Genomic DNA, 24,182 nt, shown 5'->3' with positions numbered 1-24,182 from the left:
CTACCTAGTACTAACATATTACAAAATAAACAATCGTGACAACAGAAAGTCTACATTAGATGTCCGTTTAACTTTGGATATCTCGGAAACAAGTAGAAAAAATTTGGCATACTAAGATATTGCAACTTACCTAGTTCATGCTTTATAATTATTTTTGACGAACTTGTCTATTTGTTTGAATCTGTAATCGATGTACAGTGGAACCTCAATTTTACGTTTTTCCTGGGATGTTTTTCACTGGAAAACTTAAAATGCATGAAAATGTAAAATGAAGGAAAATTTTTAAAACATTTTGCTATATTAGGACCATCAAGGTTGAATGTATAATGCGGGGAAAATGTAAAATTCATGAATGTAAAATCGAGGTTCAGCTGTATGAGGGTGTACCCAAAAGAAACAGATTTTTTTTTAAAAAAAAAGCCTTTTTTTTGTTTTTTTACAAAACAACATTATCACCTTCAAAGTACTCTCCATGACACTTAATACATTTGTCCAATTTGTGATTCCATTCTTGGAAACATTTTTCAAACTCATCTGTTGTGATGGCTGACAGCTCCTTCCTCGTTTTTTCTTCACCTCTTCTGTGTTCTCAAATTGCTGTCCCTTCATGTCCCTCTTCATTCGGGGAAACAAAAAAAAGTTGCACGGAGCGAGGTCAGGTGAGTAAGGGGCATGGGGCAAGAGAGGCATGCTGTTTTTTGCCAAAAACTTGTGCACTGAGATGGCTGCATTGTCGTGGTGGCACAAATTTTGCAGCGACCCTTCTGATTCCCAAATCTTCCGTTAGAATTTGCTGACTCGATCTCCAAGATAGTCCAGATAACGTCCCCAGCTTTTCAATGGTCCGTCGTCGGTCTTCGAGCATAAGTTCACAAATTTTGTTTACATTTTCATCCATTCTGGAAGTTGACGGACGTCCAGAATGAGGTTTGTCATCAATCGACATGTCACCTTTTTTGAAGCGAGAAAACCACTTGTACACTTGAGTTTTCCCCATAGCGCTGTCCTTGTAAGCTGTGTGCAACATCACAAGAGTTTCTGCCACCTTTTTGCCTGAGCAGGAAACAAAATTTCACAGCCGCACGCTGTTCTCTTACATCGGCCATCACAAAAAACGAGGTGTGAGCAAAATGCTTTTATGAAAAAATCACCGTGACCAGAGACAATCTTCCCCGGCGATGCCACTGGGTGCACTGAACTCGCAACGAATTGCTCGACGCTTGCCTGGCGGGAAAAATTCGTACTACCTAAGCTCCACCCAGCGCAGCGTTATTCCGGTTTTTTTTGGGTACACCCTCGTACATGGTTATTCAGAAACTTTTGGCAGGCACAAAGATAAATTTTTGTATATTGACAGATCTGTAATCAGTTTTATTGCATTATAATAATCTGTTAAATAATATGTAAACAGTTTCATTTCATTAAATATGCCAGTTTCTGAGCCTGTGAGCCTATGGTAGTTGAACAGTAAATGCAGCTCCAAGTCGTTACTCATTAATTCCACCCCTCCTTGGAATGCAGCTAATCATAACTTAATATTATGTAATGAGCTTCATTTACTTTCAGGAACTGTCTTGTTGAACAGCTTCCAAATGTTTTGTATTATTCAGTGCCCATTATATGGCTTGTTCCAAAGCATGCACATGAGGTAGATTCCTCTAAACGTTATTTATGTCCTTTGTACAAAACATCAGCACGGAGGGGAGTGTTATCTACAACTGGGCATTCAACGAATTTTGTGATTGCAATGCTCCTGGACACGGAGAAACCTGCAACTCATTGGATAAGAAGAGGAGTGGCTATGTTATGTCAGTTGGATGATTAATGGTGTTCATTTTTGCATGGATAATTTTTTCTTAGGTCTGAAACGGCCAATAGTTATTTTTTCTTCAGTGATGAAAAATACAGATTTAATTTCATTATGTACCATGTAATGGCAATATCTTATGCTGCCTGTTGAAAAGTTACAATGTTATTAAGGATAGTTACATTTTTCTGTTGTAGTTAAACAGTTGTAATTTATGAAGAGCATAGATTTCGATAAGCTCAGTGCCATAAATAATTATGTTAGCTTTGATAAATAATATATAAGCTTTTAATTGCTTTTATTGCAAGTTTTATTGCATTTTATAATACATAGTTTAAAATATTACTTCACCAGATATATTTTATGTTATTCTATTAACAAATCAAATTATTATGTCTTCTATAGCTAACAAAGTAAATTATTTTGAACCTTTCTTAAGATACTTCTACAGAAAATAGATGTCAAAACTATTATTGAATTGAGGACCAGAACAGTGACTATGCATGTAGTTTTTATACTTGTTTGGACACACAGGACTAAAGAAAAAATGTGAACTAGCATTTAAAAATGTCTGAACTTTTTCATCACTCTGTATGTGGTAAATAATGAAAAATGCAATTTCCTATTTTTACATCAATCATATCTACATACGTTATATACATTTATATATCTGCCTCCTCATCTTCTTTACTGTTAGTAAAACCACAAACATTTGCTCTTTCAAGTTATTGCAAATGATCAACCTTTGATTTATACTTTAAATAAATAAAAAAAGGTCTGACAAGTAGAAAAAATGGAATTTCCATAAAGCTTAGTAAACTGGCTCCCAAAAAGAGACCACACACACCTCCAATGTAGACTGCAATGAAAGTAAAGTTTGGTGAGTTTTAAAACAGAATAAACATGTTTAATAAATTTTTGAAATTAAGAACCTTTCTTTTAATCATCTATGAAAATCCACATAAACACAACTTGTGTATCTTGTCACGATCAAATTCCTAACTACAAGACTCTTTCTCCCAAACTCAAGGTTTATAATAGCACTTGCTGTCCTTTTTTTAACTAGTTACCAGGGAACGGATTTATATGTAAATACATATTTATGTACAAAGCTAAAATCAGTTATATTTTGTATCTTTGCACATCATGACATGTAGGCTCGAAAAATTCAATTCGGGTCAATCCATATGAAATCATACCAGCTGGTTGCTTGACCATTTTTAAAAAAGTTTATTTTTTGAGTGGTGTGAGCCTCATATATTGACAGTTCAGAACCACTCTTATTTTATTTTTGCTATCACCGATTTGAAGATGGCGGGCATTTTTTTATCATGGCGCGCGTCATTTTCTCCATTCGTAAGCATCAGCGGCAACTTTTTTTTCTCAGCTCTGGTAAGTCCTACGACAATGAGACAAAATCTGTGATGTTAAGCACATTATAGGCTACAATTATATTTCTGTGTAATTTTCTAAATATTATTCCTTCATAATAAATTTTAAGGTTAAAATTGTGTATTTTAATCGCTCAAAATGACATTTTCGGACATTTTTTTGGGGGGGAAGGCAGTTTGCTTGACACTTGAATTTTTTTGTGCAAGTACCTGTGTACCAATAGAGTACGTCAAAATTATTTGAAGCTTGAGACTTTAATATTTTTTTTCTACAGGGTCATAAACATGTACTTTTTGTTAAAAAAAATCCAAGTTCAGGGTTAAATATCTCTGGTGGGCAGTTGTTTAAAAATCTGAAATTTGTACACAATACAGTACTCCATGATAAGTAACTTCAGTAAAAATTTTGAGTTTGATATTTAATTGGTTTAGGAGATACAAAACTCGTGAAAAATTCAACATTTTGCATTAAATATGGTATGCCTAATTTAATTTCTTATTAACATTTTGTGTTAAAACCAATAAGTTGCTGACCAAGGCAGTTTATTAAGATAAAAACACTTAACAAGTAACGTTTCGACCCTGTATCAGGGTCTTCCTCAGACGAAGAACTAAACTAAAATGACGAAATATACTATACACAGAAAGATTACATACACATAGCAGGATCACAAGCCACACAACAACAAATCAAGTTGACAGTCCTTATCTAGGAAGATTTCTCCAAAGGAATTAAACATATCACCTCCTGACAGTTGTTGACTAATGGGTCTACTACACTGACAGGTGATTGGCAGGTCAAGATTAGAAGAGTCTAGAACCACCTGCATACCACTCCCCCTCCCCTCCTGCCTTTTTGGTTATGGATGAATACCTCCTCCTCCTCTGGTCAAAATTTTGTTGTAAGTGTTCAAATGTGAATTTCCTCCTGTCTCTTAAAATGGATTTATATTGACTAAAACTGCATTCAATATCGCAAGAAGTAATGGGAGTATATTTCTAATTTGTCAGTTATTCCCAAGAAATTCACCCAACTCTTTCGGTCACACGGAGACATGTAGTTATTGCTTGAATATGGAGAATATTAGTTTTTCTTGTATGTACGCATTGCTTGCATTATAGAATTATTTTCCTGTAGTTTACGGTTATTACAAGCATAAGAAAACAGTTTTTCTTTGTGACGTTTCAGGAGAACACACGCTTCAGTTGGTAGTGCTTATATACACAAGGAAGATTTTGTGATTTCAATAGAGAAAGCACTGAATTTCTTAGATGATGAGGAGGAAAAGAGAAAATTACGAAGTCTCACACATGATGCTCTTGACGAACGGTTAAGTTTTGAATACAACAGAAGAAATAACAGAGGTCCAAAATACACGGAACGGGAGAAAGAGCATATAAGGTTGGGGAAAAAAGTTCATAGTTTCAAGATCTGGTTGAAAGAAAACGACATTTTCTTAATAAAATCGGACAAGGAAAATAAACCTGTCCTTATCCGAATTAAGGACTATAAAGAAAAAATGGAAGAATGTTTCAAAGTAAACAATTTCACAGAAACCTCTCGAAACCCTATAACTAAAATAATAAATGAGGTAAAGAAAGTAATTGAAAGCAGTATCACGATACCAAGAGAAATGAAGAAAAAACTCATTGTCAAGAATTCAACCCTGCCGATTGCCTTTGGACTACCAAAAACTCACAAACCGGGAACTCCAATACGACCCATCATTGCAACTTTCACACATCCTGCATACAAACTATCCAAATATTTAGTTGAAAGACTTGCTATAATTAAACAACAAACACCATTCAGTGTTAAAAATGCATTTGAAGTGAAACAGAAACTAAAAAATATTGTTTGGAATAATGAGTATCGTATTGCAAGTTTTGATGTTGAAAATTTATATCCTAGTGTCCCAATAGAAGGTGCCACAGATGCATTACACAGATGGCTTATTGAGATGAAGGTTAACCCAGTAGAATCATGGGAAATGGTTCGATGGTTTACTGTATGTGCAAATTACAATTACTTTATATTTGATGGCAAAATATATCAGCAAAGTAATGGTCTATCAATGGGAAACCCAGTATCCGGAATCATCTCCAGCATTTTCCTTCATTACATAGAATCTCCAATTGTTAATGCGATAGGTGCGGATATCAAACTCTACATCAGATATGTAGATGATGTGCTAATTATCGCTAAAAATGAGAACACCATCATGGACGTATTTAAATTATTAAATGAATCACATCGTCGCATAAAATTCACTTGCGAACCCATGAATAACAATGTAATTTCTTTCCTTGATCTGCAAATTAAGACAACTGACTCAACAATTCAAACATCAGTCCATAGGAAAAAATTAGCGGGGGAAAAATATATCCATGCCAAATCAGAACATTCGCGTATAACAATGGATAACATATTTTTAAATTTTTTCCTGAGAGCACAAAGACTATGTTCTAATGATGAGGATATCAAAAATGAAGAAGAAAGGCTCTTTAATATAGCAAAAGAAAATGGTTTTCACACTAACAGAATAAACCAAATCAAAAAACAAGTTGCAAGAAAACTAAAGGAAAAGAGAAATACAGACAAAGATGAAAAATCTGTTGAAAAGAAATTTGTGTGCATTCCATTCCACAAGGGATTCTCACATAAAATTGCAAAAATTTTTAGAAGTTTTAATTTCAAAATTGTTTTTAAATCACCAAGAAGTTTGGAATGTACATTTAATGAATTCAAAATGAGAAACTCTCTACCAGATGTGGAAACCACAGGAATATATAATATAAGTTGTTCATGTTCAAAAGATTATGTGGGACAAACAGCAAGGAAAATGGCAATAAGATGGCACGAACACGATTTGGACATTATAAATCTAAACCCAAGAACAGGTTTGTCAACTCATATCATCGAAGAGAAGCATTTGATTAAAAAGAGAAGGGTTTTAAAAAGATTAACGGGAAACACAGAGTTGAATGTCTGGGAAGCTTCGTTCATTGCAGAAGAACACTGGAATAAATTAAATAATGAAAATGGTAACATAGATCCAGTATGGAGTTTTCTTTTTCACAAATGGAGTAAGCCACCATCTTTAAAATTTAATGTAACAGAAAACATCAAGAGACTTTGTGAAAACAATGATGAATTTGAATTGCCTGATGATATTTTGGATTCATAATTTAAATAAAAATAAAACAGACTGTTTTTTTCACAGTTAAGTTGCTATATTACAACAATGTAACATTGACAACATCCATTATATAACAGATTCTTTTTGTTTAAAAATTACTAACCATTGTTATAACTGTATCTTTAGTCAAAATGAAAATAAATGTCTGATGAAAGGAGCGTGTGTTCTCCTGAAACGTCACAAAGAAAAACTGTTTTCTTATGCTTGTAATAACCGTAAACTACAGGAAAATAATTCTATGGAGAATATGTTGAGAAATGTTCTGAAATATGGAAATAATATGTAGAAATAACTAAAATATGTAAAATATGAGCCAAAACCTAATATATGTAAAAATATGGAAAATAAGAATGGGTCAATCCATATGAAATCATACCAGCTGGTTGCTTGACCATTTTTAAAAAAGTTTATTTTTTGAGTGGTGTGAGCCTCATATATTGACAGTTCAGAACCACTCTTATTTTATTTTTACTATCACCGATTTGAAGTTGGCGGGCATTTTTTTATCATGGCGCACGTCATTTTCTCCATTCGTAAGCATCAGCGACAACTTTTTTTTCTCAGCTCTGGTAAGTCCTACGACAATGAGACAAAATCTGTGATGTTAAGCACATTATAGGCTACAATTATATTTCCGTGTAATTTTCTAAATATTATTCCTTCATAATAAATTTTAAGGTTAAAATTGTGTATTTTAATCGCTCAAAATGACATTTTCGGACATTTTTGGGGAGGGGGAAGGCAGTTTGCTTGACACTTGAATTTTTTTGTGCAAGTACCTGTGTACCAATAGAGTACGTCAAAATTATTTGAAGCTTGAGACTTTAATATTTTTTTTTCTACAGGGTCATAAACATGTACTTTTTGTTAAAAAAATCCAAGTTCAGGGTTAAATATCTCTGGTGGGCAGTTGTTTAAAAATCTGAAATTTGTACACAATACAGTACTCCATGATAAGTAACTTCAGTAAAAATTTTGAGTTTGATATTTAATTGGTTTAGGAGATACAAAACTCGTGAAAAATTCAACATTTTGCATTAAATATGGTATGCCTAATTTAATTTCTTATTAACATTTTGTGTTAAAATTCTGCAAACTGTTATTTGGAATGTCAATGAATAACATTACAATCCTGAAATGGCTCTTCAATAAAGTATATATACGAGGGCGTGCTGAAAAGTAACGCTTCCTGTGTTTTTATTTTCTTTGTTACCTTGTAAACGCATTTTGGATTTTGAGCAACCATACATTGCACTTATAAGACTTTCCAGCTTCTCCATTGCAGGTTTCAAACTTCTTTCGCCAGGGGGTGCTGAACTATTGCGAGGAAAATGGCAGCATGTAACCATGCAATGTTGGTGAAGCGCCTGAAGTAGCGTGCAGTGATCGAGTTTCTAAACGCAGAAAATGTGCTTCAAATTGACATTCATCTGAAAATTTTATAAGGAATATGGAAGACCGAATAAAGAAGATATGCACAGAGAAAGGAGAAGAAGAAACCAAGATTAATAGCCTGTGGGAACAACTAGAAGAGAATGGCTATGAAAAGAAAGACAGACACAACATCAACAGAAGAAGGAAAGAGATAAAAGAGAGAGGACTGGAAGAGAAGGAAGAATAAGAAAAAGAGAGATGGTTTGGTATAAGAAGTATGGGCGATGCCACAGAGAAGATATGCAAAGTGCTGAGGAAAGTGGGTATAAGAACTTACAGGAAGGGAGGACGCACTATTTTAAGTATAGCCAGCAAGAAGAAGGAAGAAAAGAGAGAGGAAGAAGAGGAAGGGGTTATCTACGAGGTGAAGTGCAGAGGATGTGAAAGTGTATATATAGGGGAAACGAAGAAGAGACTTAAAGACAGGTTAAAGCAACACATGGATGATGTGAGATTGAAGAGAGACAGGAATGCCATATTCAAACACACTAGGGAAACAGGACATGAAGTTGAATGGGATTCGGCTAGGCGAATAGGAAAAGAGAAGAGAGAACTAGTGAGAAAATGGAAGGAGGCCAAAGAAATAGAAAAGAAAGGAGAAGACATCATGAATTGGAATGGAGGACTCAAGATAAACAAGGAATGGAAGAGTGTGTTAGAGAAAGTTGAAAGGATGAAGAAAAGGAATGAGGAAAAAAGAAGTATGAAGAAGGAAGGAAGAAGAGAAAAGAAGAAGACCAGAGGAGGAGGTATTCATCCATAACCAAAAAGGCAGGAGGGGAGGGGGAGTGGTATGCAGGTGGTTCTAGACTCTTGCTAATCTTGACCTGCCAATCACCTGTCAGTGTAGTAGACCCATTAGTCAACAACTGTCAGGAGGTGATATGTTTAATTCCTTTGGAGAAATCTTCCTAGATAAGGACTGTCAACTTGATTTGTTGCTGTCTGGCTTGTGACCCTGCTATGTGTATGTAATCTTTCTGTGTATAGTATATTTCATCATTTTAGTTTAGTTCTTCGTCTGAGGAAGACCCTGATACAGGGTCGAAACGTTACGTGTTAAGTGTTTTTATCTTAATAAACTGCCTTGGTCAGCAACTTATTGGTTTTAATATGGAAACAAGGCTTAATTATATTACAATTTGTGTTAAAATTCTGCAAACTGTTATTTGGAATGTCAATGAACAACATTACAATCCTGAAATGGCTCTTCAATAAAGTATATATACGAGGGCGTGCTGAAAAGTAACGCTTCTTATATCGTGTCTTATATTATTAAAGATGTATTTTTTTTTTCAATTTTAAGTCCATATTTAACTCCATATTTTGGTGAAAATAAGTAAATATGTATTTACATATTTAGCACATTTTGACTACGTATAAATGTTCCCTGCTAATTACGGTCCAACTGAACAAGCTATATTAAATAGTTTTGGCACAGACAGCATATTATTTACTGAAAAGTTAGGTGAGAGCATTCCCACAATTTCACTCTCTGTGTTAGTTTTTATGTCCATTTCAGATATGGGCATACCCTGACTCTTTTTTCAGAGGGAAGGGGCATGCTTTATTTTGAATTATTTGAAAAGAGAATAACATTTATGCTGCCTTCCCATTAAAAAAAGGGACAATGAACAGAGTGAATTTTTTCACCGTTTGCTTTCCCAGGGAGGGAGTGCTCCCTGTTGAATACATGCAAATATGTTCCACACATCAGCCATATAATGTGTTGTCTGTTTCTGCTGTGTTTCAGATTATTTTGTGCATGTTTTATGAGGAAAGGAGAATACCAAACAAACTCCCTCAATTTGGCAATTCTTGTTTCAATGTTTGTTCCTTGTTTCAAGGTACTACCGTAATTAGTTAAAATTAGTTACCAATATGGGCTTAGTAATATATTCACAACAACTATCCATGTGCCAGGAGGATGAAATATGCTACGTACCAAATGTTAACAGGTAGCTATTTGTGTCAGGATCTTTCCAATTCAACAAATAATACCAATAGGTTCAGTAGGTAAGAAGATTAATGTCAGTGGGCATGGAATGTTTTTTGTCCACTTGATCTGCATGTGTCCGAAATTAATATCTCTTGAGCTGAGAGATGGGGTCACGGCATTGGTTAACAGGTAAAAAGCTTAAAAGGACAGAACAAGAGAGTTTTAAGGTTGGCAGCAAATTGAATTTAGTTTGGTTGGCAACTAAGCTTTCCTATTTTAACTTTTTAATGTTTTAAACTTTTTTATGTTTAAAATTTCTTGGAAAGCTTGGAGAAGGTCTTGAAAATGGGGTTGAAATGTCATATTTCAAATAAGGAGTCACTTTTTTTTATATATATGTATATCAGGTTGTTGCACATGACATGTTGGATGTGATAATGAAATTTCAAACAACAGCAACTCGGTGAAAAGAGCTTTTATTAATCAAAATAGGCACTATTAGATGTGATACACTTCTCCCGAGATATTAGTGTATTACTGCTACTCGTTGAATTTCGACGTTCTGGACTGAAGAAACTCCTCAAAAGCGTTTTTGACAGCTGCTTTATTGGTGAATCTTTCCCTGCCAAATAATGGTCTAAATGCTTAAAAAAGTGGTTGTCGGTTGGCAGGAGATCCGAAGAGTATGGTGGATGTGGAAGAGTCTCTATAGTGCAAGCTGTGTAGTTGTTGCACTGTTGTTCTTGCCACATGGGGCCTCGTGTTGTGAAGCACTAAAACTTAATATCGTTTGACCAATCTAGGCTGCTTAACTCGTATTTTTTTATGCATTTTATCCGGCTGGGTGCAGTGCTTCTTGGCATTCATTGTTTCACTGGTTTTCAAGATCAAATAGTGAAAATTACCAGCAGCACACCACCAAACGGCCACCATTATCTTCTTCGGATGAAGGCTCGGTTTCGGCATGTGTTTTTGGGTCTCATCAGCATCTAGTCATTGAGCAGAGCAGTGACAATTATCGTATAAGATCCATTTTTATCACATGTCACTAGTGTGTGTAAAAATGGAATGTTTAGGTTCCAGGAGAGCAGAGAAAGGCACACTTCCAGGCGACGCATCATGTGTTGTTCAGTGAGTGCATGCAAGTTCTTGTAAGTGCTGGAAACTGTGGACTCCACTAGTGCTCGCAGTTCGTCGTCGTTGATGGTTACTAATGGGTGACCACTTGGTTCACTTTCAAGGATCATATTGCCGAATCATAATTTTTTTAACCATCACTGTATGATTCTTCTTTCGTAGTTTATGGTTATTACAAGCATAAGAAAACAGTTTTTCGTTGTGACGAAAAACTGTATTCTTATGCTTGTAATCACTGGCGGCTTCAGGATTAGTGAACAAGGGGTACAATAAGCAAAATAGCACCCCCCTGTACTTATACAGAATGAAAATCAATTAAACAGTTTCACACCGTCTTTTGTATATTACAGTACCTTTATCAATTGACGTGACTAATGAACAATTTACTGCAAAAGCGAAGCAAGTGCAAAAGCAAACCTATTTTTGCGTAAGTGCGTAACCTATTTTGATTCACATTGAATTTCAATAAATTTAAAATGTCCTGCTTTTCTGTTGATCCATTGATAATTTTGTACAATAAAATTGCTCGTGAATTTCTCTTCTAGTAAAAAAAAGTAAAAAAAAAAGTGCTCCCCTGTGCTTAGCACCACGCCATGAAGGCGTATAGGGGATGTGGGGGTAACGCCCCACACTTTCTTGATCCGGTTATGAGTGGGGGTGATGTGATCAGCATCACACCCCTGACCGCCTTTACCCCCCAGGGTTTCCCCCAGGTACCTATGTCATTCGACGCTGGGTGGGTGCCGGGGCCGCTTCCAACGTTAGAAAAGTTCCCGGATTTGAACCGGCCGGGGATCGAACCCGGGACCTTGAGCATGGTAGTCAGACGTGTTACCGACTGAGCCACCGCAGTAGAATGTATTATACTAAATTGTTTCTAGCAATTTTATATGTAGTATCTATATGATGATTCTTTTATAAGTTTAATAATACAGTATAATTAATGTAAGAACTTTTTGGAATATACAGCACTAGTAAAAAGGATCCCATATTATACAGGCATATTTCTATATGCTTCTAACGAAACTATTGTCATGTATTGATTCGAAGAACTTATTCAATGAAACACTTGGGTTCGCACATTTTTATATTAACTCCATAACACATGTATAAAATCAACAACAAGTAACCATAACAACAATATATATTATCATTTGAAATTTATGGCTGTTTCAGCCCATGGCTTCATAACTTAACTTCCACTAATATATAACAATATTCCCCTTGGTTGCAAAATGAAACATAATAAATACAACAATCATATGGTTACTTGTCATGTATTGATTCGAAGAACTAATTCAATGAAACACTTGGGTTCGCACATTTTTATATTGACTCCATAACACATGTATAAAATCAACAAGTAACCATAACAACAAAATATATTATCATTTGAAATTTATGGCTGTTTCAGCCCATGGCTTCATAACTTGACTTCCACTAATATATAACGACTATTAGCATTTAATTATTGAATTGAATTGAATTGACTTTATTGCTGGGCGAGGTTCAGCTGTTGCTGGTCTACCACCTAACCCCAAAAAGTACAGATTAAAATTAAAATAAAATAAAATTCAAGATTACAAAGAAAATGAACAAGAAAGTACAATAAAATACAAATGGAATAAAATCTCATACAATAGAACAGATAAACAATAAAAATTAAAATGAAATTCAGATTACAAAGAAATTGATCAAGAAAGTACAATAAAATGCAATAGGAATAAAATCATATACATTGGAACAATATTAGCAGTGAATTAGATAATAAAGTAACTGAAGTCGAGAAAGTTGATAGTAAGAAAAAAATAAATTCTGGAAACTCACAGTATTTATCATTATTCATAAGTTGATTTACCCTGCTTCTGATCGTTGATCAGTGATTCACGGAGCATATCGCGAAAACGTATGAAATTTTGATATTTGGTTAGATTTGGTAGTGCATTCCAGGCTTTGGGTGCTGCGTAACTGAAAGAGGCCTGATAAGCTGAAGTTCTGCAATGAGGTAAGCTGAAACTGGTAGCGTTTCTGGTTGAATGCAAATGAATTTTGCTTCTGAAGTTTAATTTCGAAAAGAGGTAGTTTGGGCTTTTGCTATTAATTATGTTGTGCAGTGTACAAAACAAGTGCAGTTTTCTCCGTCGTGCCATAGAGAGGATTCCGTGCTCATTAAGCACAGGGAGAATATGTTCACACTTTTTTGTTCTATATACATATCTAATGCATGAGTTTTGAACTTTCTGTATTATTATTGCAAGCTTTTTTGTTATTCTTAGCCCGTAAACGACATCGCAATAGTCAAATAGGGGGAAGATAAGAGACTGCACTAGGTTTAATTTTATTTTAGGAGAGAGGAAGTCTAAAAGAAGATAGAGGATTTTTAATATTGAATACGCCTTGCAACATTGTTGTATCACGTGCTCAGACCAATCGAGCCGCTGGTTCATGATCAGTCCTAGGTTTTTTACTGTTTCAGAAAATTTAATACACTGTGTGTGAAGAATTATTTCGCATTCATTGATGTCAATATGTTTCAAGAGACTGCCTGTTCCGATAATTGTAAATATTGATTTGTTTGAATTTATTACTAACCCATTTGAAGTGCACCAATCGCTTATGTTCTTCAAATCTTGGTTTAAAAGTGCGACCACATCCTGCAATTTTGATATGCGTGTGGATATATACAATTGAGTGTCGTCAGCATAACAGTGAACGTTGCATATTTTCACAGACTTGACTAAAACAGCGGCCGAGAGCGTGAATAGCAGCGGACCAAGGATCGAGCCCTGAGGCACCCCAGCTCGTACGTGAAGTGGAAAAGATAGCTCCCCTGTCTTAATCCGCTGTTTTCTTCCGCTAAGATAAGTTTTGAACCACTTAAGTGCAGTCGGCGAGAATTTATAATAATGAAGCTTGGCCAGAAGGAGCTTATGCGGTATAGTGTCAAAGGCCTTGCTAATGTCAAGCAACACCAGTAGCATTACGTTAGATTGATCCATCGAGTTAAAAATGTCGTCGGTTACTTTTAAGAGCACCGTTTGTGTGCTATGGTGAGGGCGAAAACCGGATTGCTGCCGGGAAAGGATATGAAGTTTGTCAATATGCTTTCGAATTTGATCGTTTGCAATTTTTTCGATGATTTTAGAAAGCACCGGCAGAATGCTGATGGGCCGCAGGTCATTCACAGAAACAGGGTTATGTTTTTTAGGGATGGGAATTACCGTTGCCTCCTTCCAAGAATCAGGGAAACTGCCCGTGGAGAGTGAGTAGTTGATTATGTGCATGAGCGGTGGGAGGATATGATGAAGAGAGAGCTTTAACATTTTTATTGATATGTCATTGGATCCAGACGCATTTGATTGGATTTCGTATATCGCTTTCCTGACGCGAGAACCAACCACCTCGCAGAAACTGAAAGCCTCTGCACCGTGGTCGAAACTGCTGGCGTAACATTTCTCACATTGCTGCGAGACTAGCTCTTCATTAATTTCCATTTTGGAGGATACGTTTACGAATTCAGTGTGTTTGCGTCATTTAGTGCGGGTGGAAGGCTCTCCATTTTGTTTTTCCTGCCACATCCCAAGCTTCGCAGGTGTTGCTAAATGTGTTTCGAATCGTTGGATGAATTAATGATGTATTTTTCTTGTCTTACGACTGAAGTAGCGAAGTTACGCAATCTCCTATATTCATTCCAATGGTCAGGATTATTTGTTCGTTTAAATTTTAACAGCATGTTGTTGCATAACTTCATAATTAATTTAACATTATCTGTAATCCAGGGTACTTTTCGTTTTGTTGCACGAACTGTTTTCAGGGGGGGGCATGTTTACCAAACACTTTAATCAATTTCTCCGTAAAGAAACGCACCTTGTCGTCAATGTTTTCGTAGTGCATCAAAGGATTCCAGTCGATGCTCTCTAGATCTTCCTTCAGAGCATCCTTCACTATCGCACTGTAGTCCCTGTATGTGATCGTTTTGTCCTTACTTTGTGATTTCCCGTAACGTAAAGAGAGATACGCTAAAGAGTGATCAGAATTACTAACTGGTACTGTAACACCAGAATTGATAATATCACTTACATTATTTACAAATAACATTTAATAATTATATAATATAATTAATGCCTCTATATTGTTAATGCCTCTTGTATTTGTTATAATAAAACCTATGTAGTACATGATACGAGGTATTACATACAGTATTTTTTCAATATGTGTTCCGAAAGACGAAAGTTAACTTATGATCGATCATTTATTTCTGTCCTCCTTTCCAAAATATTACCATCCACCTTACACTGTGTCATAGTAATTTCCATTAAATATTATGCGATAATTCCAAATTCAAGTGGTGTTTATTGAGGGGGGCAACACTATTATTGGGTAATATGCCCCATGGAAAAATACCTAATTTGTCCCTTCGTGGAAAAAATATTTGCGAACGTCTGTGATTAGGGGGGGCAACTGCCTCCCCCCTTGCCCCCCCATGCACTCGCCTATGAATTTCATCATGTCATCACTCATTTCCATCTTCGCAAATTAGCCAAAAGTGGCACAAAAAATGATGTAAAATAGAGCAAATAAAAAAAAAACAATATTTTTTTCAATATGTGTTATGAAAAACTAAACTTATGATCGATCATTGATTTCTGTCCTCTAGAAAATATTACCATCCACTTTACACTCTAAGCAGACGAAATCTACCTTTCTCTTGTGGCGCCTGTGCCGTAAGGTTTATTTAATTTTCCTCTATTTGTACTGAAATGTTTGTGCATGTTAAAAATACCAAGGTTAACAGTTGAGTTTACCAAAGAAACCTACGAGGGCCGTACGATCTGAATCTATCAATGCAATGTGAAATATTAACATTTCTGCACAAGTTTTGTTCAACAAACATCATCAATAATTCCTCAAGTTGATCTTGTGTCATGGTTGTTCTTACTTTTGATTTCACCAAAGTCAACTTCGAGAAACTTCTCTCTACGCTGGCTGTCGAAATGGTGTTTCATTAAAATGGGCATTTCACTTGCTCACTTCAACAATAACATAAGAAAATCAGACATTTAAATGCTAAATTCCAAGTCAAGGTCTCGCGTCTCGATTTTTCTCACATAACATTGTTTCACAGATCATTTTTGTCTGGTTAAACAAAATACAAAATGCACATTGAATATCTATCATTTATACATTAAGGTATTGAGAGACAATCAAAACACGTAACCTGTTGCCCCTGAGAAGAAAAGTTAAAGAAATGCATAATATTTTTTGCAAACATCTTCCCCATTATCTACCGTGTTAATCCTGAAAATTAAGATTTTTGGTCCTAAGTATACAAACCAACATAAAAAAAGACTAGAAGCCACAAAGAAGAAATCGCAAACTTCAGAGTTCCGAAGAGTATAATTACATGTCTAATCCTAATATTAAATTTTCTTTGGGGGACGATAAAAGATAATTTGTTTCTTGCTTTTAGAATCATTAAGACGGCAGGAAGTATGAGAAATGGGTGAAACTATAGAATTAGGTAAGACTACTTCACTCAAATACTCGCCAAAAACGTATGATTTGGTTAACTTTTTTTCTCAGGGGCGAAATGTTACGTGTTCTCATTGTCTCTCAATAACTTAACTTCACGAACGAAAGGTTGGTTAACTCACGTTTCATTTTGTTGTTGTTAGCCATACTTAATACTATATGTAGTTTTACCAAGAAATGTCCAATTCTTGCAGCAATATTTTATTGTGATTTCAAAAGAAAAACCCAGGAGAGAATGAAAGACAAAAACAACACTAAACCTGACATAACTAATGTTATCCAAAATTCAAGTGTCACTCTAGTTTCGAAACTCGATTCGCTAGAAGTAGGCCGTTTTTCAATGATTTCAAAAACTCACCTGATTTCGAATGTTTCAGAAAATTATTCATGAAAGTAGACTGACGCAGGGGTGCTCACAGGGGGTTTCATGATGCACCTGCATCATGAGAATTTTTGCGGGAGACAACATTTTACGCCAATTCTATATATCTTCACACAAAAATGGATCGTATAGTTTGATTGACTTGTTATTGATTTTTAGTTTTGGTTATTATGTATAGTTTTTCTACGTACCTGTGGCTGATTGCAGCATAGGGTTGAAATGAAACACCATCTCTTATGCCTTTAGAATCGGTTTGGATGGAGGGCGGGCATGGTATTTGCATTAATAAAGGTTAGTCGAGCAGACAAACTGTGCAGAATAAGGTTGACTAACAATGGCTGTGAACCTAAACTATCTAAAGGAAACATATGTTGCTTAAATATGTCTGTATTATACAGTGACACAACCACAGAGAGGCAAGGGGGTTATTGCTCCCCCAACCTTCGAGAGAAGTCAATTCTAGGGTAGCAAGGGGTGACAAACATTGATGGCCAAGGGCACCTGCAAGGGGGGGGGGGGGGCGGGCACAGAGGAGCAATTACCCCTTCGATTTCAAATTTTACGCAAATGACAATTCATTTTGTAAAATTTTTCTGATTGCTTCGCTCGCATTATCTGCTTTTCTCGTCAAGTTCAGAGCTGTAGCTAGGGGCGGCGGGAGTCGGCCATGGGCGCCGAATGATCTAAAAAAAGTTTGTAAAAGAGAGAATGCCGTGGCATCCAGTGAAATTATTTGCACCCTATTAAATCAATATTGTTTTCAATTGCAAATATTGGATCTAAAAATTTTCTTCCTCACTTCACTCGCATTCTACTTCTTTTCTGTGATGTAGTGTATTTAAATAATATGTGTTGTATATTTGTATTGAATAAGCTTTGAATACGTACACAATTTAGTGTTGGCTTGTTGCATATGTATGTCGCTCCATGTTTCATATGTGTAAAACATATGTTGTACATGAAAGTAACACATGCATCTTCGGAATGCATTTATCATTCATTTTCTGCCATTCAAAAATACAGTTTGTGTGCTTGATTTCCATTATTAGCTAATGTGAAATTGACGGTGTTCAAAAAATATTTCAAACAATTTGTTCCAAACAAATGCTTTAACACAGGCTTCTACCCCCTTTTTGCGTACTACTACTACTAGTAGTAGTACTAGTAATAATAATAAAGCTATTATTAATGTTGTTATTATTATTGGTACGTTTATCCTGGTACTTGCCCCCCCCCCCCCCTTCCAGACAAAAAAATCGTGGTTGCACCTCTGGTATTACATTTTTCCGCAAATTTTGTCTGACAAAAATAAGAGTAATTAATTCGGCATAAACGGGGGGGGGGGATGTTCTACCTTTTTGGGGGGAGTGCATCATGGATCTTGGGTGGGGGATGGGCTCCCCTGGACTGACGCAAGTTAGCCTTTTCCCGTTCTCTCTGCCTTTTCCTATTTTCTGCCCCTGACAGTTTTTCTTTGCTGTACGAATTTTCATTGGATGCAAAAATGGAAAACCAGAAATAAAATTTATAAATATACCGACTGTTAAGACCGTACTCTTCTAATGCATGTGATTTACTCACTACCAGACGACAACTGAGTATCCGAAGGGAAACAATACACTACGAACTATTTTTTAAAAAAATGTTTATCGTGCCGCTTATTGTTGGGATTATTAAAATGTTCAAAGACGTCCAGTAGCCCTTCCGAACAGCACCTGCCACGTTTTGAAGCAGTGAACGGAAAAAGAAACACCGACAATTTGTAAATGTGAGAATGGATCTTATAAGAGATTGCTGACGTTAGAGGACAGGTTCCGCGCGATTGTTGGCAGTTGATTGAAGCAGCAAACAAAATTAATGATGTTTTGGCATTTTTTCCTCTTACATATCTCCAAAGTGTTTCAGTCGGAACTTTGTAATGTGGAAGTTGCTTAGCAACAAATATGCCCAAGAACAAGAACAAGTTTACCCCAAAGGATGCATTCAGTAAATAAAAATCCAGCTACATTCTGCCTTCATGTCGACCCGGCATCCGTGAAACAACAGGGGGTATGGCCGTACCATCGTACTCCCCCTGGAGCCGCCGGTGCTTGTAATAATCGTAAACTACAAGAAAATAATTCTACAATGCAAGCAATGCGTACATACAAGAAAAGCTATCATCACTGTATGGTTTGTTCATGTAATGTGTCTGGTCCAAATGCTCTGTTGATGTTCCTGGGTGCCTCTGCTGCATTGTGGTCAAGTTTAAACTTGTAAAGAAAAAGTAGATATATTCAACTTATGTCCATGTTGTGTCTATACGATCACATGGCACGGTAGCACTCAACTGATTTCTTGCTCATATGCGGAGATATGTACCCGTCACTTTTTGGTGCATTGGCAGCATTTGGCAATATCCAACGTACGTTGTCTTAAAATCCAATGTTTCATGTGCAACGACCTGATATTTTCCTTAATTTGAACCAGTGACTAAGTAAACATTCAAGGAAGTGTTAAATAATTTCTCCATAGTTTTTTACAAGTTTAATAACCTTACCTGCAATATCTACCACACTTTGAGCAACTATCACCTGTCGTCCAGGAGTGGCTAACTGTATATTGAGTGTCAAAGTTGCATTATCATCATCTTCAAATTCCTCAAGTCTTTCAGGAAAAAAAAAAGTTGTGGGTTAAGAACATTTCAAAATACTGAATATATATACTTTAATGCAAATTAAACCATAACTAATTAACTTCACATGTAACTAACTCTGGCATTAATAAACCATATTGCTGCAGCATCTTCCCCCATCCATTAGATGTATCTCCCAACAGATCCATGAAAGACTGTTTGAAATAGTGGAAATATAAATGGAAGCTATCTGCTTATGCAAGGCTTGTTCAAAAAGAAACCCAACTCCTTTTGTAAAGTTTGTATATAAATTCGTTGAGTAGAACCAACAGTGGTGGTGCCTAGCAGTGTCCTTAGTTATTAACTTGGCCCAGTTTCAAAGTCGTTGCTAATCGTAGTAATGCAGTAGATCACCTTGAGTGCAGGCATGTTGAGTACCCGCTGCGATTTTCAGTTACCCTACTATGAAGTAACTGGAAGGGAAGAGCAGCGAGTATGTGTGAAATTGAATAAAACTTTCAAAGAGAGTGTTACATGAAGCCTATTGCAAGGAATGTTTCAGATCAACACAATGTTACGATTGGTACAGACGTACATCCATCAAGGATGACGAATGAGTAGATCCCATGTTAAAATGATGTTAATCATGTTCATTGACTGCTAGAGAATCAGAGTTTTTGTTGCATGGTTCCACAGTGAATGCAGTGTTCAACGTTAACGTCATGCAACGATTACAAGAAAATGTGCAGTGCAATAGGTGACAGATGCAGCAGAACAAGTCGTGGATGGTTCATCACAATAATGCATGTGCTCATTCCTCACTCGTTACCCGGGAGTTTTTGGCAAAGCACCAGACACTTGTTGTCCCACAACCGGCCTACTCCACTTATTTGGCACCATCAGACTTCTCCTTCCCCAAGTTGAAATCAGGGGTTACAGATTCTCGACAATAGAAGAGATCAAGAGGAATTTGCTGCAGAGTCTACAGGGCATTCCAAAACTGCAAGTTCCAGCAGGCATTCCAGGACTGGAAGAAATGCTGGATTCGATGTGTGCACAGTGAAGGGGAGTACTTTGAAGGAGGCAGGTCGAAATAGCTGGTATACAAGGGGGTACCCAAAAAAAACTGGAATAACGCTGCGCTGGGCGGAGCTTCTGTAGTACAAATTTTTCCCGCTAGACAAGCGTCGAGCAATTCATTGTGAGTTCAATGCAACCAGTGGCTTCGCTTCGGAAGGTTGTCTCTGGCCACGGTGATTTTTTTTCATAAAAGCAGTTTCGCTCGCACCTTGTTTTTTGTGATGGTCGATGTAAGAGAACAGCGTACGGCTGTGAAATTTTGTTTCCTGCTCGGGAAAAATGCCGCAGAAACGGTTGTGATGTTGAACACAGCTTACAAGGAGAGAGCTATGGGAAAAAATCAAGTGTACGACTGGTTTTCTTGCTTCAAGAAAGGTGACATGTCGATTGATGACAAACCCCGTTCTGGATGTTCATCAACTTCCAGAACGGACGAAAATGTCGATAAAATTCGTGAACTTGTGCTCGAAGACCGACGATGGACCATTGAAGAGCTGGGGAAGTTATCTGAACTATCTTTGAGCTCGGTTCAGTGAATTTTAACGGAAGATTTGGGAATGAGAAGGGTCGCTGCGAAATTTGTACCTCGGAATCTGAGTGACCAGCAAAAACATTGTCGAGTGGAAACATGCCTTGCTTTGAAAGATGACCTCCGAAGCCCAAGTTTTTGGTAAAAAACAGCATGACTCTCTTGCCCCACGCCCCTTACTCACTTGACCTCGCTCCGTGTGACTTTTTTTTTGTTTCTCCGAATGAAGAGGGACATGAAGGGACAGACAGCGATTTGACGATGTAGAAGAGGTGAAGAGAAAATTTGAGGAAGGAGCTGTCAGCCATCACAACAGATGAGTTTAAAAAAATGTTTCCAAGAATGAAATCACAGATTGGACAAATGTATTAAGTGTCATGGAGTGTACTTTGAAGATGATAAGGTTGTTTTGTAAAGAAAAAAAAATACATGGCTTTTTAAAAAAAAAATCTAGTTTCTTTTGGGTACACCCTCGTATATTACTCAATTTTTGTAAAAGTGTGGTTTCTTTTCGAACAGCCCTTGTATTATCCATTCTTAATAATGTTGGCACTAGGCTTTAGCTATGTTTATAAAAGTTTGATATAACTAAAATAAATTTCTGCTATGCAGTTATTTTTTCCTGAAACAAAATCCATCAGTCATGAATTAAGGAGGTAAGAAACTATTGAATGTTCATTTGCTATCAGTTCAGTACTATATCAGTGTAAATCAAAATTTGACATCAGTGAAGTGCATCTTTTTCCAGTTTCCAACCATCAGTTGTTCATGTTGAATATGCATATGCAGTTTTTTTTATTCTTTTTGTTTCAGATCAAACGTAGGTAATAAACTTCTGTGTAAAGTGGGGTTCATTAACAAATATGATTAATAAATGGCTGTACATCTTGTATTGGTAAATGTTGCCCAGTATATGACGAAATTCATTGTTCTACATGTGGAACCTCCTACAATGTACATGGCTAAAAAAAATGTATCCAGCTTATGTTGAAACCATTTTTCAGTAGGTAAAAGCTGTTACCTAATGTGTATTCCAGATGGAAGATGTGGTGTTGAAATAAGAGCTGTAAAGTATAGTCAGGTTGCTTTGTTCAGAAACTGTTCCAGTAGCATTTATCCTTAATTATCTGAGGTCTATCTTATAAACATGCAACATTAGTTCTCTATTCATTGACCCTGCATTTCAAGGGATTCCGGGTTCGATACTCGGTGGAGGCACATTGTGATTCGGATCCCACTTTAAATTGTAGGTCCAATCCCAATTAGCCCTACTGTTCATAAAGTAAACTTAAAACACCAAATCAATCAATTAATTAATTGCATAAATTGAAAGTGAAAATTTAGATAATTTTGTGTGGCTAATCACCAGTTTAGATTCCAAAAAGATGACAATAGTATTCACAGCTCTAAAACGTGCTAAAAGAATAAAAAAAACAATGGTTACCAATAGACAGCTTTCATATTTCTGTAACCAACTAGTACATTGTACAAGTAAAAACTCTTGCTACTGAAAGTGTAGTACAGTATTTGGAAATATTTATCGTAAATTTCATACTTACTCAGTTTGTTTTAAAAGCATAAGATCATTTTGAGTGCAGGACATTGGACAGTTGCAGTATATGCCTGCATCATCCTCCTCCACAAAATTGACATTTTCTAATTTGTCTGGAAGGAATAAGAAGAGATTATTTATTTAATAACATATGTTGGTCTGTGTGAGCTTTGACTGAATTAGAAACAAATGTAAGAGGATTAGTCAAGTGAAAGCAAATCAAGGTGACTACCTTATTATAATTTTAAGTTATCACCTGCAGAAGTCCCACTGGTGTCCTGCATGCCTATTCAGTATCCATGTGACCTTCTCCTGCATGTATGTGTGGTGGAAATCAGTGACATTTCAGCAGCATTTTCAACTTGTTAAAAATGTGGAAAATCAGATGGCAAAATGTCTGGGCATAAGGCCAGCTGCACTCCAGATCCAACATGGCATGACGAGTCATTTTTGTTGCAAAACATCGCAGGGAAGGTTTAACATTAGTCTGTTGTGGGTGGCCGCACACCGGATGAAACATTTGACTTGAGTCATGTTGTGATGGTTTGTAACAAGACAGCGAAGGTCCGTGGAATTTGGTATCGCTTGGAGTGGCTTGCAACAAAACAATATGCGCATGTGAAAGTCTGTTCACTTCAGGCACAGACCTCTAATTTCAGACCGGAAATTGGGGTAAAAAAAATGCTATTTGAATAGTGATTACTGCATTAAACATTGCCACAGTGCAAGGGCATTAGCAGTATTATATAGTTTCAATTCAAAACACATAAATTGGTACATTAGTTCTGCATAAAAATTGATTCTAATGCATCGTTATAAGAGACAGAGACAGACAGACCTAGACCTACTGCGCACATGGACGAAATCTGCAAGCAAATTTTAGCTAACCAACAAAACGACTCATCGTATCATGTTTCTTTGTGACTCATCGTGCTGTCATGCATTTCATTGTGTCTCATCATGTTGGATCCAGTGTGCTGCTGACCTAAGGAGAGGGTTCAGGACTCTCCCACTAGAACTGCTTCATCATTTCCACAGCCAATTTAGTCATTTATGGTTACAGATTGTAATAGAACAATATCACTTGGAGCAATGACAATCTCCCAATGTTCTGCATATTTAATTAGTAATCCAGCCAAGATGACAGCCTTAGGATGATATTTGTAGGTTGCAATTGAGAATGCTTCCACTGCAGGCTTTACATCATGTTTCAGGGTTGTAGTGTTGGCCCCAGTATTCATGCCCAGCAACAATGTCATCAAAGGTATTAGAATACTATTAAGTGCAATGCGAACAATAATTCAGATTCATGTTTAATGGTGTGCACCAAGCCTTGACTGATGTTCACACATGCAGCCAGCACATTGATATCCAACTAGCAATCTTCTTTGATGGATGTACCTAGCTGAGCAATTGGGGTCAGCATGATGGTTGGTGGCTTTGTCTCAGTACACAAATGTGTGTAAAAATAAATCACTTTTGGGGAAGGTACGCTGTTGCTCTTTCCCATGCAAACTTCAGTTGTGCGTGCATGAACCAATACTAGAAGACCGGTTGTCATGTGAAACAAAGCACGCCTAGGCCA

At 36.5% G+C, this 24,182-nt stretch overlaps 2 protein-coding genes across 2 annotated transcripts in view; one reads left to right on the top strand and one right to left on the bottom strand.

The window, feature by feature from the left end:
* The window catches only part of LOC145991787 (dynein axonemal heavy chain 7-like), a 113,887-nt gene extending 111,758 nt beyond the window's left edge, over positions 1–2,129 (top strand). The window contains exon 36 of the mRNA XM_083127838.1: positions 1,567–2,129. Coding sequence (XP_082983964.1) covers positions 1,567–1,825 — 259 coding nt within the window. The 3' untranslated portion in view covers positions 1,826–2,129. The remainder of the gene's footprint in view (positions 1–1,566) is intronic.
* On the bottom strand, positions 2,120–23,838 carry LOC145991786 (uncharacterized). Its single transcript, XM_083127837.1, has 4 exons — positions 23,682–23,838; positions 22,605–22,710; positions 19,362–19,468; positions 2,120–2,666 (listed from the first exon to the last, which is right to left on the bottom strand). The coding sequence occupies exons 1-4, from the start codon at positions 23,836–23,838 to the stop codon at positions 2,533–2,535; spliced, it is 504 nt and encodes a 167-aa protein (XP_082983963.1). The 3' UTR covers positions 2,120–2,532.
* Between the last annotated feature and the right edge of the window lie 344 nt (positions 23,839–24,182).

Source organism: Lepisma saccharinum, chromosome 8 (assembly GCF_977018435.1).
Source record: "Lepisma saccharinum chromosome 8, izLepSacc3.1, whole genome shotgun sequence".
NCBI classification, from domain to species: Eukaryota; Metazoa; Arthropoda; class Insecta; order Zygentoma; family Lepismatidae; genus Lepisma; species Lepisma saccharinum.
The sequence above is the reverse complement of the archived record's forward strand: the minus strand, read 5'-3'. Positions and strand labels throughout refer to the sequence as shown.